This window comes from Hemitrygon akajei, chromosome 1, assembly GCF_048418815.1.
Source record: "Hemitrygon akajei chromosome 1, sHemAka1.3, whole genome shotgun sequence".
NCBI classification, from domain to species: domain Eukaryota; kingdom Metazoa; phylum Chordata; class Chondrichthyes; order Myliobatiformes; family Dasyatidae; genus Hemitrygon; species Hemitrygon akajei.
This window is the reverse complement of record NC_133124.1, coordinates 210,688,890-210,706,811: the sequence shown is the minus strand read 5'-3', so window position 1 is coordinate 210,706,811 and position 17,922 is coordinate 210,688,890. Positions and strand designations below refer to the sequence as shown.

At 44.9% G+C, this 17,922-nt stretch overlaps 1 protein-coding gene across 15 annotated transcripts in view; it reads left to right on the top strand.

Moving 5' to 3' along the window:
* The window catches only part of LOC140735009 (ankyrin-1-like), a 454,172-nt gene that overhangs the window by 317,801 nt on the left and 118,449 nt on the right, over positions 1–17,922 (top strand). For all 15 annotated transcript variants that reach the window (XM_073059891.1, XM_073059868.1, XM_073059867.1 and 12 more), the window contains 7 exons: positions 244–342; positions 6,774–6,872; positions 8,368–8,565; positions 10,172–10,270; positions 13,065–13,163; positions 15,512–15,610; positions 17,164–17,256. In XM_073059891.1, coding sequence (XP_072915992.1) covers positions 244–342; positions 6,774–6,872; positions 8,368–8,565; positions 10,172–10,270; positions 13,065–13,163; positions 15,512–15,610; positions 17,164–17,256 — 786 coding nt within the window. The remainder of the gene's footprint in view (positions 1–243; positions 343–6,773; positions 6,873–8,367; positions 8,566–10,171; positions 10,271–13,064; positions 13,164–15,511; positions 15,611–17,163; positions 17,257–17,922) is intronic.

The window sequence follows — 17,922 nt, the reverse complement described above, 5'->3', positions numbered from 1 at the left end:
GCATGGGTTTCCTCTGAATGCTCTGGTCTCCTCCCACATGGTTAACATTAGTGAATCATGGGCACACTATGTTGGCGCTGGAATCGCGGCAGCTCTTGCGGGCCCCGCGTAATCCTCGTGATGTCATTTGACGCAAATGCCACATTTCACTGTCTATTTCACTGCATGTGTGACAAATAAAGCTAATCTTTACTCTTCCGCATATGCCCGTAGTGGTCTGACATGCTGTCTGTCTGTCCGCAGAAAGGGTTCACCCCAATCCACGTCGCTGCCAAGTACGGTAAAAGGCAGGTTATGGAACTGCTGCTTCAGCGAGGCGGTCAGCCCAATGCTGCAGGAAAGGTAACTTTACATTCCAAACAGACCACATTATATTGCTTCAGTCCATGGACCAGCATCAGATGTTCTCCAACAGTCGGAGTTTAGACCACACTGGTTCAATACTATATAATAAAAAAACCTATGCAATGCTGGAGGAACTCAGCAGGTCAGGCAGCATCTGTGGAGAAAACTGGCCAGTCACCATTTCAGGTCAAGACCTTTTAACTGGACCTCATCAGTTCACTTGAAGGGACTCAACCCGAAACATTGATTGCCTATTGGCTTTTATACATGCAGTAGCTACTTCATCAGGTACACCTGTACACCTGCTCATTAGTGCGAGTATCTAATCAGCCAATCATATAGCAGCAACTCAGTGCATAAAAGCATGCAGACATGGTCAAGAGGTCAGCTGTTGTTCAGAGCAAACATCAGAATGGGGAAGAAATGTAACCTAAATGGTTTTGACTGTGTACTGATCGTTGGTGCCAGACGGGATGGTTTGATACCTCAGAAACCACTCACCTTCTGGGATTTTCACGCACAACTGTCTCTAGAGCTTACAGAGAATGGTGTAAAAAAACTAAAAAGAACTTTGAGAGAGCAATAGTTCTGAGGACGAAAACACTTTGTTACCTGGAGATGTCAGAGGAGAATGGCTGGACTGGTTCAAGCTGACTGGAAGGTGACAGCAGCTCAGATAAACACGTGTTACAACAGTGGTGTGCAGAAGAGCATCTCATTGAACCTTGAAGTGGATGGGCTACACAGCAGAAGACCGATGACCATACATGCAATGGCCACTTTATTAGGTGTAATTGTCATCATCATCATTAAGTGTCAAATCCTATGACGTGGGCAGTCATGGTCTTCCTTCTAGCTTGATATGATTATTCTTGGCAAAATTTTCTGCTGAAGTTTTTTTTTTCCATTGGCTCTTTCTGGGCAGAGTCTTTACAAGATGGGTGACCCCAGCCATTATCAATACTCTTCAGAGATTGTCTGCTTGGTGTCCATGATCACATAACCAGGACTTGTGATATGCACCAGCAGCTTGAACGACTATCCGCCAGCTGGTCCCATGGCTTCATGTGACCCCGATCGGGGAGCTAAGCAGGTGCTACACCTTGCCCAAGGGTGATCTGCAAGCTAGTGGAGGGAAGGAGCGCCTTGCACCTCCTTTGGTAAAGTCATTTCTCCACCCCACCAACCCATTAGATATAAAAGGTACCTAATAAAGTGGCCACTGAGTGTAGATGCAGTCTGACCTAAATGAAGCTGCAGATTCAAGCACCTGCAGCCTGTTGTGCAATCCGCTAACTTGTCGGGGAAATTCAAACATTTGTGGTAATGGACAAATACAAGGAGACTGAACATGGACAAGCACACGATCTTCTGGAGGAACTCAATGAGTTGAGCGGCATCTGTGGAGAGAAGGAATTGTCCATGTTCTGGGTTGAGACACTGCATCAGTAGTGAGAGAGGAGGGGGGGAAATGGGGCACGGTAGTGTTGCTGTTAGTGCAGTACTTTACAGCCCCAACAATAAGAGATCAGGGGTTCCCACTGCTGTCTATAAGGAGCTTGTATGATCTCTTGTGATTGCATGGGTTTCCTCAGGGTGCTCTAGTTTCCTCCCACATTCCAAAAACATGCTGGAGCCAGAGCTGGATGCATCTGGGAGGCTGAAAACTTCATAAATGAGGCATTTACTGAGGTGGTCACGCCCAGAGTGGAGGCTTCACATAGTGGCTGGGTGACCTCCAGGAGCAGTAGCAGTCAGTGCAGGGTTCCCTTGTGGCCAGTCCCCTCGGCCACAAGGATACCTCTTTGGATACCGCTGGGGATGAGCGACCCATCGGCACAGCAGCAGCAGTCAGGCCAGCGGCACTGAGGCTCAGCTGGGGAAGGGTGAAGTCAGCCAGAGTGGTAGTGACGGTCAACTCAATAGTTAGGGGGATGGACACCAGATTCTCTGGTCGCAAAAGAGAAGCAAGGAGTGTTGTCACGGTCCAAGATGTCTCAGAGTGGCTACAGAAGATTCTCAAGTGGGAGAGTGAGCAACCAGAAGTCATGGGGCTCATTGGCACCAGTGAAATACAGGAGGTAGAAAGGGGAAAGTGGTCTTGCACAGTGAGTCTAGGAAGTTAGGGAAGAGGCTGAAGAGCAGGTCTTCCAAGGTAGCAACCTCTGGGTTACTCCCAGTGCCACGTGTTACTCAGGGCAGGAATAAGATGATGGTCTAGATAGGCGATTGAGTGGCTGAGGAATTGGTGCAAGGGTCAAGGGTTCAGATGTCTAGATCATTGAGATCTCTTCTAGGGAAGGTATGACCTGTACAAAAAGGATGGGTTACACCTGAACCCAAGGGAGATCAATATCCTTGCAGGCTGATCTGCTAAAGCTGTTGGGGAGGGTTTAAACTAAATTGGCAGGAGAATGGGAATCAGAGTGATAGGACTGAGGATGGGTCAGTTGGTATACAAGTAGATGCAGTGTGTAGTGAGACTGTGAGGAAGGACAGGCAGATGACTGGGCAAAATTGCATTCAGTAGGATGAGTTGAAGTGTAACATGAGGGCAATATCAAAAAGGGTGCTGAATACAGGATTGAAAATGTTGTATTTCAATGCACGCAGCATGCAGAATAAGATTATCTTGTAGCACTGGAGATTGGCAGGTATGATGTTGTGGGCATCACTGAGTCGTGGCTGAAAGGAGATCATATTTGGGAGCTGAACTTCCAAGAATATACCTTGTATCGGGAGGACAGGCAGGTAGGCAAAGGAGTTGGAGTGGTTCTGTCGGTAAAGTTGAAATCAAATCCTTAGAAAAGGATGATATAGGATCAGATGACATAGAATCCTTGTGGGTAGAGTTAAGAAACTGAGCAGGACCCTGATCAGAATTATATACAGACCTCTGAACAATGGGAAATAGAAAAGTCATGCAATAAGAGTAATGTTATGATAGTCATGGGGCATTTCAATATGCAGGTAGATTGGAAAAATCATGTTGGTGCTGGATACTAAGAGAGGGAATTTGTAGAATGCCTATGAGATATCTTTTTAGAGCAGCTGTGGTTGTGCTCACTAGGTAAAAGGAAATTCTGGACTGGGTGTTGCGGCATGAACCAATTTTATTAGGGAGCTTAAGGTAACGAAACCCCAAGGAGGCAGTGATGATAATATGATAGAATTCACCCTGCAGTTTTAGAGGGAGAAGCTAAAATCAGATATATCTGTACTACAGTGCAGTAAAGGGAATTACAGAGGCATGGGAGAGGAGGTGGCCAAAGTTGATTGGAAGGGGACACTGGTAGGGCTGATGGCAGAACAGCAGGGGCTGGAGTTTCTGCATGCAATTTGGAAAGCACAGGATAGATACATCTCTAAAGTAAAGAAGTATTCTAAAAGGAGGATGAGGCAATCGTGGCTGACAAGGGAAGTCAAAGCAAAAGAGAGGGCATATAATATAGCAAAAATTAGTGGGAATTTAGAAGATTGGGAAGCTTTTAAAAACCAACAGAAGGCAACCAAAAATACTATGCAGAAAAGATGAAATATGAAGGTAAGCTAGTCAATAATATAAAATAAGATACAAAAAGTTTTTTCAAATATACACAGAGTAAAAGAGTGGTGAAAGTGGACGTTGGACAGCAGGGAAATGATGCTGGAGAGATAGTAATGGGGCTCAAAGAAATGGCTGGTTTCAGTGGTCACATAATCAGGACTTGTGACAAGCACAGGCCACTCATATGACCATCCACCACCTGCTCCCATGGCTTTACGTGACCCTGATCAGGGGACTAAGCAGGTGCTACACCTTGCCCTAGCATGACCTGCAGGTTAGCGGAGGGAAGGAGCGCCCTCCACCTCATGTGGTAGAGACTTATCTCTACCCTGCCACCCATATGTTGAGGGAAAGGTAACAAAATAAGGAGGACCAGAATTTGTGTGGGTTGGGGTTAGAAGGGGGAAACTACCCACTGGAGGCCAGGGTTACCTAATAATGTTTGGGATGGAGACTACCCAGGTGTGGGTTCTCTAGTTTACACTGGGTCACACTCTAGCATTAGTGAAATCCAAGGATGGATAGGACCTTACATTTATATAGACAACAGTTGTATAGAAGTTCCTTGCTGTGATTGTGTTAACTCATTCAATAAGACACGTTGCAAGTGACAATTTTCTTGTGAAATGCATAGAGCTGGTCATGGACTCTGAGCACATCACTGATGCATGAAGTTTGATTTCACTGCCATAAGACCATAAGACACAGGAGCAGAATTTGGCCATTCGGCCTATTGAGTCTATACTTCACTCTAAAGGACTCATATACAATAAATAAATTACAATTATTGACTGGGCCAAAGAGAATGAAAAACATAGTGCTCGCAGGTCAGCAGAGAGCAGTACTCTGTAGCATATTAGAAAGACAATAATCACTTACAAAACATCCTTACCTGCCAACAGGAACCTATCAGTGGACAAACTAAGATGAAGTGAATATTTGCTAATTTGGTTGCTGTAGGGGAAGGGAGGCACTAACTCCTTGGAAAGGCTTCTCAGTCAAATAAGTATTTCTTTTAATCATAAAAGGCTTTAAACCAGCAATAATGATAGTTCCGTGTAGGCACATTTAAATTCCTGCACAAAAGCAGTAGGGGGAGGGAGTTACTTGGACAGATAACTTATTGAGCAACACACACAAAATACTGGCTGAACTCAGTAGATCATTTAGCATCCGTGGATCCTTCATCAGGATGGGTCTCGACTTCATTTCCTGACCTACTGAGTTCCTTCAGCATTTTTTGTGTGTTGCTCTGGATTTCCAGCATCTAGAGATTCTTCTGTGTTTCAGATAACATTCTGAAGTTGGAGGAAGGAGTTGATCTTTTTGGTATGGTAATTGGTTTATTATTGTCACCTATACCAAGATACAGTGGAAAAAACTTTAGTTTTGCTTGCCTTTCAGACAGAGTAGGGCATACAGAATTATGTCAAAGTAGTAGAAACAAACGGAATACAGAATATGGTGTAACAGTTTGTTTTAAACTCAAGAAAGTCTGAAAATTTGGAAACCCAAAGCACCACATACAGAATGCTGGAGGAACTCAGCAGTTCAGGCAACATCTATGGAAATGAATGAGCAGTCAATGGGTAAGACCCTTCATCAGGACTAAGAAGGAAGGGGGAAGATGCCAGAATAAAAAGGTGGAGGGGGGGGAGAGAAAGAGGCTAGCTGGAAGGTGATAGGTGAAGCTAAGTGAGTGGGAACGGTCAAGGGCTGAAGAAGAAGGAATCTGAGGAGAGTGGACCATAGGAGAAAGGAAAGGAGGGGGGGGACCCAGGGGGAAGTAATAGGCAGGTGAGAAGACATTAAAGGTCAGAGTGGGGAATAGAGGAAGGTGGGAGAGGTGGAATTACTTGTACCAACAGTTTGTTTGCAGGGTTGTCTGCCAAGCCTAGAGGTTGTGCACAGGCGATATCACCTCAACTGGTGATGAACCGTTTGTGTCTTATAGAAACATGCAAAATTATGAAAGGGATAGATAAGATAGAGGCAGGAAAGTTGTTTCCCCTGATAGGTGAGAATAGAATTATGGGACATAGCCTCAAGATTTGGGGGAGTAAATTTAGGACGGAGATGAGGAGGAACTGCTTTTCCCAGAGAGTGGTGAATCTATGGAATTCTCTGCCCAGTGAAGCAGTGAAGGCTACCTCAGTAAATATACTTAAGACAAGGTTGGATAGATTTTCACATAGTGAGGGAATTAAGGGTTATGGGGGAAAGGCAGGTAGGTGGAGATGAGTCCATGGCCAGATCAGCCATGATCTTATTGAATGGTGGAGCAGGCTCAACGGGCCAGCTGGCCAACTCCTGCTCCTATCTCTTACGTTCAAGGCTCAGACAACAACCCTACAGACAAGCAGTCAACCCGAGCTACCAATCTTCTCTTGCATTTCAATGGTGTAGCCGTAACAGAAGAAAGTCCAGCACAAGTAGACAAATAAGGAACAAGGGCCATGGCAAAGTATTTTGGGAGATCAAAAGTTCATCTTCTAGTGTATAAGAGGTCTGTTCAAGAGTCTGAGAGATACCAGTGGGATAGAAGTTGTCCTTGAGTCTGGTGACCTGTGCTCTCAAGCCCATTTACTTTCTGCCCAATTAGAGAGTGAGTGACCGAGGTGGGAGGGGTCATTGTTTTTTTTTTAATTGTGTTCCTATGGCAACAGGTTGTGTAATGGAGGGAAAGGCTGGTTTGCATACTGGACCAGGTTGTCTTCACACATATCTTGCAGTTTCTTGCGTCTTGGGCCGAGCAGTTGCCACACCAAAGTGTGTTGCAGCTGGACAGAATGCTTTCTACATCAGGACTGTTGTGGGTCTTTGTACCTTGAGAAACGAGACCATCTTCTCCCCTCACACCTTTCCTCCATGTCCCTTGCAGAACGGACTGACCCCGCTCCATGTGGCCGTTCACCACGACAACCAGGACATCGTGAAGCTTCTTCTCGACCAAAATGCATCTCCGCATGCCACGGCACGGGTAAGTACAGGCAAGATTACTACCTGCCAGGGCCTTTAGCTAGCAGAGCTGTAGTGTGAGGAGTCTGAACAGCCAGTGAGCAGCAGGGACGAAGAGCCTCTGTATACCTCATCCACCTAGAACACCGGTACTCCTGGTGTATAAGATGATAGAGTGGACAGCCAACACCTATTTCCCTGAGCAGAACCGACTCAGAGGGAAGAAGGGGCTTATTTTTAAGGTTATTTGATGAAAGTATGGGGGGGGGGGGGAAGAAGAGAAATGGAAGAAATTCTGGTAGAAAAGGCAGATTCTTTAGGGCCATTTAAGAGACTCTTAGATAGGCAAAAGGATGAAAGAAAATTGGAAGACTGTGGGAGGGCAAGGTTAGGTTGATCTTGGAGTAGGTTAAAAGGTCGACACAGCATCATGGGCTGAACAGTCTGATCTATGCTGTACAGTTAGTGGATGCAGCAGTCCTCTCCTCTAGATGAGCAGAAGACACCCTTCCCTATTGAAATACAAGGCTAAGATCCATCGTTACACACAACGTGGATTCACAGGAGAGTCCAGGTGCTGAAACTGGAGTAACACACAAAACGCTTCCCTCCCCATTTCCCTTGTATTGTTACTACCCCTCAAACCTCAGAACCATCAGGCCTGTAAATAAAAGGGGAAAACTACACTCACTTGCCCCATCATTGAAATGTTCCCACAAACGATGATCTCACTTTTAAGGAATCTTTATCTCATTATCTCGTGTTTTCATTATTTATTATTATTTATTTATACTTGCATCTGTCTGTTGTCTTCTGCACTCTAGGTGGTCTTTAATTGATCCTGTTATAGTTATTATTCTATAGATTTGCTGAGTATGCCCACAGGACAATGAATCTCAGGGCTGTATATGGTGACGTATGTGTACTTTGATAATAAAATTTATTTTGAGCTTCAATGCTCCACCTTCCTCTACTGTCAGATTTCATTATCTTTAGCCTTTTATCGCTTCCACCTTTCATCTCCCAGTTTTTGACACCATCCCGACTCTCCTCTCTCCCTCATCTGCCTGTCACCATGACTCACTTGGATCACCATGACGCACTTGGCTATTGCTCTATCTCTTCCCTTCAGCTCTTTTTTACTGGCTGTCTCCCCCTATCTTCCTGTCCAGATAAAGGGTCTCGATCCACAATATCTTCCTGACCCACTGAAGAATTCTTTTAAGCTGCAGCACACAGCATGGTAGACTAAAATCTCATCCCCTCCCCCAGACCTTCTGAAATTCCAGGCTGGAAAACCTGTGAGTGGTGATGCACCTATTCAGAGGATAAAGATGAATACCCCAGACATGGTCTTCAGTGATACTGATTTGAGCCGGTAACTGAGGCAGCCATCCATTGCCGAGGGAGCAAAATGGCTACCCTTATCAGTTGGTGTTTCACTGAGTGTGTTGACCTAGCTTGACGGGCAGCGTCTGAACCATACTAGAGTGATGGTAAATCTGTGCCAATTTCAGAACGGCTACGCCCCACTACACATCGCCGCCAAGCAAAACCAGACGGAGATAGCGAGGGTCCTGTTGGAACATGGAGCCTCGGCCAACACGGAGTCCTTCCAGGGGATGACACCTTTGCACCTGGCAGCACAAGACGGCCACATGGAGATGGTCAACTTGCTCCTCGGCAGTGAAGCAGATACCAACCTGAGCAGTAAGGTAGGGACCAGCAACTGAGACACCAAACCGGAGGTGGGGGGGGGGGGGGGGGGTGGGTGTGTAAGGGGTCCATCAGGCCTTTCATCCTGTCAGTCGTGCTTCAATCATCCCTGCACTGCCAGTGGATTGTGGGTTCAATTCCCACCCCTGCTAATCCAACAAGGCACTAATTTTTTTCATGGATTGCTTCTTGGCCTGGCTAAGATGGTCATCCATGGGTCCAAGTGTTGGGCAGCTGGGGGTTCTATCCAAGCTGATTGCCTGGCCTTCTTCTGGGGTTATGTCCCTGAAGAAGGAGCATGCAATATCCACAAGTACTTTGGAGGCCTTCTGAGACGTGCATACCACAGGGGCTTGAGTGTGTTCAGACTAGAGGTGACTGTCATAATTTGAAGCTATTGACTATAAGTAGTGGGAATCGTGAAATACTATAGTATTAAACAGAGAACACTATAGAACATTACTTATTATTTATTTGTTGAGATACAGCGTGAAATGGGCCTTTCCAGCCCTCTGAGCCATACCACCCAGTGACCCCCAATTTAACCCTGGCCTAATCACGGGACAATTTACAATGACCAACTAACCTACTAACCAGTCTGTCTTTGGACTGTGGGAGGAATCTGGAACACGCAGGGGAAAATGACATGGTCACGAGGGGAAACATACAGGTAGCGGAGGGAATTGAACCCAGATCGCCTGTACTGTAAAGCGTTGTGCTAACCATTATGCTTCCGTGCCGCCCCAAGCCCTTTGGCCCACAACTTTGTGCCAAGCTTTTAGCCTGCTTCAAGATCAATCGAACCCTTCCCACCCACGTAGCCCTCCATTTTACATTCATCGGTGTGCCTATCTAAATGTCCCTAATATATCTGCCTCTACCACTACGCTCATTTCCTGCACTTAGCATGTTCGGTGTAAAGAGAAACCCACCTCTCACGTCCTCCTTATACTTCCCTACCAACTCTTCAAAAGCAAGGGAAGTTACAAGCTATTCATTGCAGTGACTGTATCTAAGAAAAAGCATGATTAATACAGTTTTGTTTTGTTTGCCTTGCTTCAAGACAGTGAAGTAAGGACAAAAACAAGACATTAGGAAAATAAAAGACACCATCAGAAGCCTATCGGTAGTAAAACTCGCTATTGTTTTTTCTACCCTTCTTTAAAACTCTCTAGAGATTAACTTTATCTTGTAAGGACACTGCCTAAAAGAAGGCAATAGCAAACCACTTCTGTAGACATATTGGCCAAGAACAATCGTGGTCATGGGAGTATGATTGCCTACATGACATGACATGGCACATGATGCTGGTGTCTTATTATGGTCTTATGTAGGCGAAGTTGGGTCTTTGCTGCTAATATGGCCCTGTTGTAGTGGAACAACACTCAGAAACCATTCTTGTGTCTCTACAACATGTTGAGGTGGTGGAAGGTGCTGTGAGTGAAATGTCTTGTTCAGGTAGGTCTGGGTCTGAGCTGCTATGTGGATGGTCAATGGCTCATTCCACATTCAAGCACAGAGTGTGTCCCGCTCTGCTGGGGGGTACATTGGGAGAATGTGCTGCAGGCATGTTTGCTAGCCAATGCTCTCTCTTGTGTCTCATAGAATGGCCTGACACCGCTACATCTTGTGGCCCAGGAAGACCGTGTTCCAGTGGCTGAAGTACTCACCAATCATGGGGCATCTCCTGAACCAATGACAAGGGTAATTTCAAAGCCTTGTGTAGTGATTCCACCCAGAGCTTTTATAACAGGCTGCAGTGTTAACCTTGAGACCACATGCCCTGATCTCCACCTACAGTCTGTTTAACATGACATTCTCCCTTCTCTCTCCCATTGGGCAGAAGATACAAAAGCCTGAAAGCCAATACCTCCAGGCTCAAGGACAGCTTCTATCCCACTGTTATCTGACTCTTTAATGGACCTTTTGTCCACTAAAATGGACTTTTGGCATCATAACCTACCTCATTATGATCTTGCACTTTATTATTTACCTGCACTGCACTTTTACAATAACTTTATTCTGCATTGTTATTGTTTTGGGTGGCGGGGTGGAGAAGTGTCTCGATCAAAGGGATTGTAAGGCACTGCTTTCCTCTGCCAGCCTACAGCTCACCCTTGGGCAAGGTGTAGCACCTGCTTAGCCCCTGCCACCACCCGATCAGGGTCATGTGAAGCCATGGGAGCAGATGGTGGATGGTCGTATGAGCAGCTGGTGCACATCACAAGTCCTAGTTGTGTGACCACTGACGCCAGGCAGAAAAATTCTGAAGAGTACTGATAATGGTTGGGGTGACCCGTCTTGTAAAGACACTGCCCAGAAGAAGGCAGTGGCAAACCCCTTTTGTAGAAAAATTTGCCAAGAACAATTGCAGTTAAGACTATGATTGCCCACGTCATACAACATGGCATCTAATGAATGGTGACTGTTTTACTTTAGTCTAGCTCAATGCACTCTGTGATTGTTTGATCTGTATGAACCGTAGGAAAGACTGAATTTTCTCTCTATGTTGGTGCCTGTGACAGTAATAAACCAGCACCAATGCTGAAGGTCCTTACCAGGTCAGGCTGAGGAATCGTCAGCGTTTCATGTGGAGGCCCTGCATCATGCTCTGACGCTGTCTTGATCTGAAATGTCAGCTTCTCTTCCGCCTCCACAGATGCTGTCTGACCCGCTGAGTTCTTTCTAGTCATTTGCTTTTTGCTCGAAATTCCACTATCAGCCGTCTCTTGTGTCAGCGGTTTAATATCCGCATTAGAATGGAATGTGCACAAATATCTGTCCCTAGCCTTCAACTGGTTTAAATGCACATGGCTAATGAAGTTAAATCCATATTTTTTAGAGTTCAGAAGGATGATAGGTGATCCCTAATGAACCCTATAAATGCTGAGGAACTATCTCAGGGGAGGTGGGGAGACACTTCCATAGTTAATTGAGTTTTAATTCCAATTCCCATTGCCATTCTGACGTGTCGGTCCATGGTCTCCTCTTATGCCAAGATGAGGAGTGGAGGAGCAACGTGTTATATTCCATCTGGGTAACCTCCAACCCAGTGCCATGAATATTAATTTCTCCTTCTGGTAAAAAAAAATCCTTCCCCCTCCCCTCCATCTATTCTTGACTTTGGCCTCTTTCCTCTTCTCACCTGCCTATTACCTCCTCCTTCCCTTTCCTCCACTCTCCACTCCTATCGGATCTCTTCTTCTCCAGCCCTTTACATTTCCCACCTCCCTGGCTTCACCAATCACTTTCCAGCTAGCCTCCTTCCTCTCCCCCAACATTTTTTATTCTGGCTTCTTCCCCCTTCCTTCTCAGCCTTGAAGAAGGGTCTCAGCCCGAAACGAAGACTACCTATTCATTTCCATAGATGCTGCCTGACCTGCTGAGTTCCACCAGCATTTAGTGTGCGTTGCTTTGAATTTCCAGCATCTGCAGAATTGCTTCTGCTTATCCATTGTGTTAATTGGTTTATTATTGTTATATGTACTGAGTTAGAGCAAAAATCTTTGTTTTGCATGCCATGCATACAGATCATTTCAAAACATTCGCACGTGAACAGTTTCTTCCCCCAAGCCATCAGACTCCTCAATACTCAGAGTCTAGACTGACATCTACAGCATTTATCATTATATTGTAATTCATCCTCTACTGTGCCTATTGTAATTTATTAATTATTGTACAGCCTTGCCCTGTTTTGTGCACTTTATGTAGTCCTGTGCAAGTCTGTAGTCTAGTGCAGTCTTTATGTTGTTCTACGTAGTCTAGGGTAGCCTTGTGCTGTCTTACATAGTCTAGTGTAGTTTTGTGTTGTTTCATGTAGCACCAGGGTCCTGGAGGAACGCTGTTTCGTTTTTACTGTGTACTGTACCAGCAGTTTATGGTCGAAATGCCAATAGACTTGACTTGACTCACCCAGGAAAGGAATAATATAGGGCAGAATATAGTGTTATTGTAGGAGTAGATTGTGAGGCCAAAAGTTCATTGTTATCATACAAAAGGTTCATTCAGTAGTCTTTTAACAGTGGGATCAAAGCTGTCCTTGAGCCTGGTGGTTTGTCTTTTCAAGCCTTTGTACCTTCTGCCTGCTGACGGAGGGCAGCAGAGAGAAGTGCATCGTGGGAGGGTTCTTTGATTATGTTGCCTGCTTTTCTGAGGCCCTGAAGTTCCGTTCTCTGGGACCTTGCTGAATTTAATGCCTCGATGGGTTCCACTCATCCTTGCAACTTGTTACCTGGATCTGTGCCAGGAATGGTTCACGCAAACCTATCTGCATCGCAGAATCAGAATCAGGATTAATATCACTTGTATATGCCAGTAGCAGCTGTACATTGCAATACATAAAAGATTACAATATACAAAAACTAAATTACAACTTTATATATGTGTGTATATGTACAGTACTGTTCAAAAGTCTTTGGCAGATATATATTTGATTGTGATGTGTTTTCCCTGTATTGGGGTTTCCCTGTATAAAAGAAGTGACGTTTTGTTTTTACAGTCTGGGTACACACCACTGCATATGGCCTGTCACCATGGAAACATTAACATGGTGAAGTTTCTGCTCCAGAACCAAGCGAACGTTAATTGCAAAACCAAGGTAAAGCCACTTTCTGATTAGTTGCTTAACATTTGGGGAGAAATGTTGTGTCGGTTTTTATCCAAGAGGCTGGAGATGTGGCTAGAACTTTACTTTAAGGGGGCATGCACATATCACATGGTAGCGCGATGACGCATGCAATTCATGTTTTTTTACATATAACTCATAAAGAATTATTTAAATGAACAAAAATGCTTAATCAAACAATAGATACTCAAATATTACTGAAATATTAAATGCACAACAATATAAGTTAGGACAGCATTGTGGGCCAGTCAGTCTGTAGTGTGCTACACTGTTCAATGTTCTGTCTTCATTGATGCCTTTTACAAGTTTGGGACATTGGACTTTTTAGTGCCAGTGGAGGACAGTGGTCAGCTGATAAGTGTTCAGTAAGATCCCATAGGTACATAGAACATAGAACATTACAGCACACTATATAGGCCATTTGGGCCAAAATCTTCTGCCCACCTTTTAACCTACTCTGTGATCAATCTAATCCTTCCCTCCTACACAGCCCTCCTTTTTTTTATATATAATCCAAATGCCAATCTAAGAGGTTCTTAAATACCCCTCACATATCTCAGAATCAGAATCGTGGTCAATATCACCAGCATATGTCGTGAAATTTGTCTTTGCAGCAGCAGTACAATGCAATATATAATATCAGAGGAAAACTGTAGATTGCAGTAAGTATATATATATATAAATAGTTAAATTAAATAAGTAGTGCAAAAATAGAAATTAAAAAAGTAGTGAGGTAGTGTTCCTGATTTCAATGTTCATTCAGAAATCGGATGGCAGAGGGGCAGATGCTGTTCCTCAATTGTTGAGGGTGCCTGGCTCTACCATCACCCCAGTGACATGTTCCACACACCCACCAGTTTCTGTGGAAAAAAAAACTTAACTTTGACATCCCACCCCATACTGTCCTCAAAACACCTTAAAAATACGTTCCCTTGTATCAGCCAATTCCACCTGGGGATAAAGTCTCTCTGGCTATCCAATCAAACTTTGCCAGTATCATCTTGTACATCTCTATCAAATCACCTCACATGCTCTTTCACTCCAAAGAGAAAAGCCCTAGCTCAGTCAGCCTATCCTAGTAGGAAAAGACATGACCTCTAATCCAGGTGACCTCTGCACCCTTCAGAAGCATCTCCATTCTCTGCACCCTCTGCACTCTATCTGAAACAGGCATTCCCAAACTGTTTTTATACCATGAACCCCTGTCATTAACTGTGGGTTAGTGGACCACAGGTTGGGAGCCCCTGCTCCAAAGCTTCCACACCAAGACTCATCTCGCGGTGGGAAATCCTGTGCTAGGAAATGAATAAGAAAGAAGAATCCCATTTTCGTAGCTCCTTTCACATCCCTTCCAGTGTATCCATTTATGATTTACAAATAATTGGCTGCTTTGGGACAGAAGTCAAGGCTTGATGTTCGAAAAGTTAGGAGAGACAGTTTTCAGGTTGCAGTTCAACCAATGTGGAGTAGGTCTTTGAGGATGATGAAGAATGGGACTGGAACTGAGTTGACCTCTCTGCCCCGCAAATATCTCATAAAGGCAAGTCAAATATCACAGGCTTAAACAGAGCACTGTGTCATTCAGCTTCACAGAACACAGATTCCTGGGGATATGCTCACAGCCTGCCATAATTGGCTTGTTGGCATCTTGTTTAACCATCCCACTCACTTGCTTAAAAATTTTTAGCAGGGTGTGTGGGGTTCAAGGAATGGGGAAATTCCCAATGATGCAATGGCACTAAGTCACTATAGATACAGGACTCGACAGATCGATGCCTTGTCAAACCAGAGTTGGCACTTTTGGTTTATGACTGAGAGAGGAAGGCTGAGGTCCGCTATCACAGAGTTGGGAGCTATCAGCCACTTCCCGGTGAGTCAAGGGAAAGGAGCAAGATGGGAAACAAATGTAAGGTCAGAGGAAATGCAGGGTCAGATGGCATTTCTTTTTAAGATTATCTTTTGGTGTGCTTAATAACATTCTTTCTATCTCTCTCCCTCAATCCTTTTCTCTCTCCCCCCCCCCTTCTCTCCCTCTTTCTCTCCTTCTCTACCTCTCTCCCTCTCCTTCTTACCCCGCTCTTTCTATTTTCTCACTCTCTCTTTCTCTTTCCTCTCTCTCTCTCTTTCCTTCCTTTCTCATTCCGCCTCCTGTCTCTCTTTTTCCACCTCTCACTCTCTTTCCTGCCTCTCATTCTTTTGGCCTTCTCTCTCTCCTCTCTCCCTCACTCCTCTCCACTCCTTTATCTCTGTTTCTCCTTCCTCCGCCCTTTCTCATTCCTTCTCCCCTCTCTCCCTCTCTCCCTCCCTGTCTCTCGCCATAGATCGGACACACGCCCTTGCATCAAGCTGCACAGCAAGGCCACACGGATGTCGTTACGCTCCTCTTAAAGCACGGAGCATCTCCAAATGAAACTACCATGGTGCGTTCCGAGATGGGAGTTATACTCTGCTAGTTATGTGAAGTATAAGAGACAGCACTGTAGATCTAGCTTGATGCTCCTGAGTGAGTGAGGCTTATCAATGTGTGTGCATGTACAGAATGGCTGAATTACCCCACATGATGATTGCTGTTGCGATAAATTCAGCCCCCTGACAACAACAGTAACTAGTCCCACAGGCACTATAGTGCTGAAAAGATATTCAGGATCTCAGATATAACTTGGCACCAACAAGGACCCAGTTCCATGCTTGGTGCTATCTAGACGCCTCAGCACTTACAAAAATGGCAGAAGGTGCAGGTCCCCAGTTCTTCTGGAGTTGGAGCAGAGGACAAGGGGTTGATGATTTGGAATAGGATGAGGAGAAACTTCTTCAGAATTCTCAAGCTCCAGAGCTATGGGTTTCTGGCACTGAGTATAATTCAGACTGAACTGGTTAGATTGTTCCAGGGTTGAGTAGGAAAGTGAAATGCAGTACAGGCCTTGATCTTATTGAATGGTTGACCTATTCTGGTCTATTTTACTTGTGCACTGAGTTAGCGGATGAGGGGGGTAATGGACAATTGACCCCAGTACATGTGGAAGCAAGTGGAGCCCAGGATTCCTTCACAGTGTTGCTCTGCAATGTGTGTGAAGCCAGCCTAATCAGTGAGACCTACTTCCTCTGGTAAATCACTGAGACCTCCATGTTCAAAGTTCAACTTGCGCGGTAACCAATGTTCTCCTGAGAACACTGGGAAAAGCTGTCTAGCACGAGTCAATAGTTCAGTATCCACCTTGAATGGTAGACACTTACATGAGGTGCAAGCTTGTCCAAAGAACATTGGGAACTACCATCTAGCATGAATCAATGGTTCAACCTTCACTTTGAATGGTAACCGTTTACCTGAGGTACAAATCTCTTCGGCTACCATAAGAATGGTTGTCTTGCATGGGTTAATGGTTCGATGTTTCCTTGAATGGTAACTAAATACATGAGGTAAAACCTCTCCAGAGAATATTGGGGAAAGTTGTCTAGAATTAGTCAATAGTTCGACATTCATGCTAAACAGTAAAACCACTTACATAAGGTGCAAGTTTCTCCAGGGATCATCAGGAACTGTGACAACCATGCGTCCATAATGGTTCAATTTTCCCATTGAATAGTAACCATTTATATGAAGTACAAACCTCTCCAGGTAACATTGGAAACAGTTGTGTAGCATGAATCAGTGGTTGGACATTCACCCTGAGTGATAACCACTCACATGAGGTACAACCCTCTCTAGAGAACATTGGGAATGGTTGTCTAGTAGGAGTCAATAGTTGGATGTTCACCTTGAATGGTAACCAATTACATGAGGTACAAACTTCTCCAGAGAACATTGGGAACAAAAGTCCAGTAAGAGTCAATGGTTCAAAGAGGCGAGGAGAAGGTTGCCAGAAAATCTCCAGAGTGATCGAGGTCTTTACCGTAACTGAAGGGAGCTTGTACTGTCTATGCATTCTCACTGTGATTGATTCTGACACCAAGCAATGTTCTGATCCACTTTCAGAATGGAAGCACGGCGTTAGCGATCGCAAAGCGGCTTGGGTACATCTCCGTAACGGACGTGTTAAAGATTGTCACTGATGAGAACATGAGCGCAGTGAGTGTGGACAGATGTGACTAACCTGGCGGTGACCTCAATCGCAATCCACAATGGTTCTCGCACATACACGTACTCACAAGTAGAGTCAAGTATGCCACAAAGCACGAGGAGGCATGCCCTGGAGAACGTAGATGATGTCAAGGAAACAGCTCCAGGCTTCCAGTTCATGGGGGTTCACTTTAACTGTGTCTGCCTGGATGCTTAATTAAGAACAAGGCAATTATTCATAATCCTGCAATATGGCCACAGTTAACTCTGCATGAAGTGCACTATCTAGATTCCTACCAGTTGACAGGATCCCAGACAAGATGCTACAAGTGGCCTCGGCAGCCAATTGGCTGCATTTAGCTGGAAATTATACGTGGCTGCTCCGGGCTCCTTTGTCAAGCCCACTGCAATCACGTAGCCCAGTGACACCAAGTGAAGAACCTGTAGGATGCAGGGGAAGAACACAAATACGTGAGACAGAATTCCTCTTCGCCTTGTATCTCAGCCGCATCGGGAACACAGGCAGTTCGCCCCGCAGAAAGAAAAACACACTTGTACTTATTGGAATCCAGGGGAGTCAGACTCAGAATCGGGTTTACTATTTATTTACTTATCAAAATAGAGCACGGAGTCGGCACCTTCAAGCCGTCCACCCAGCAATTCCCCCAATTTAAT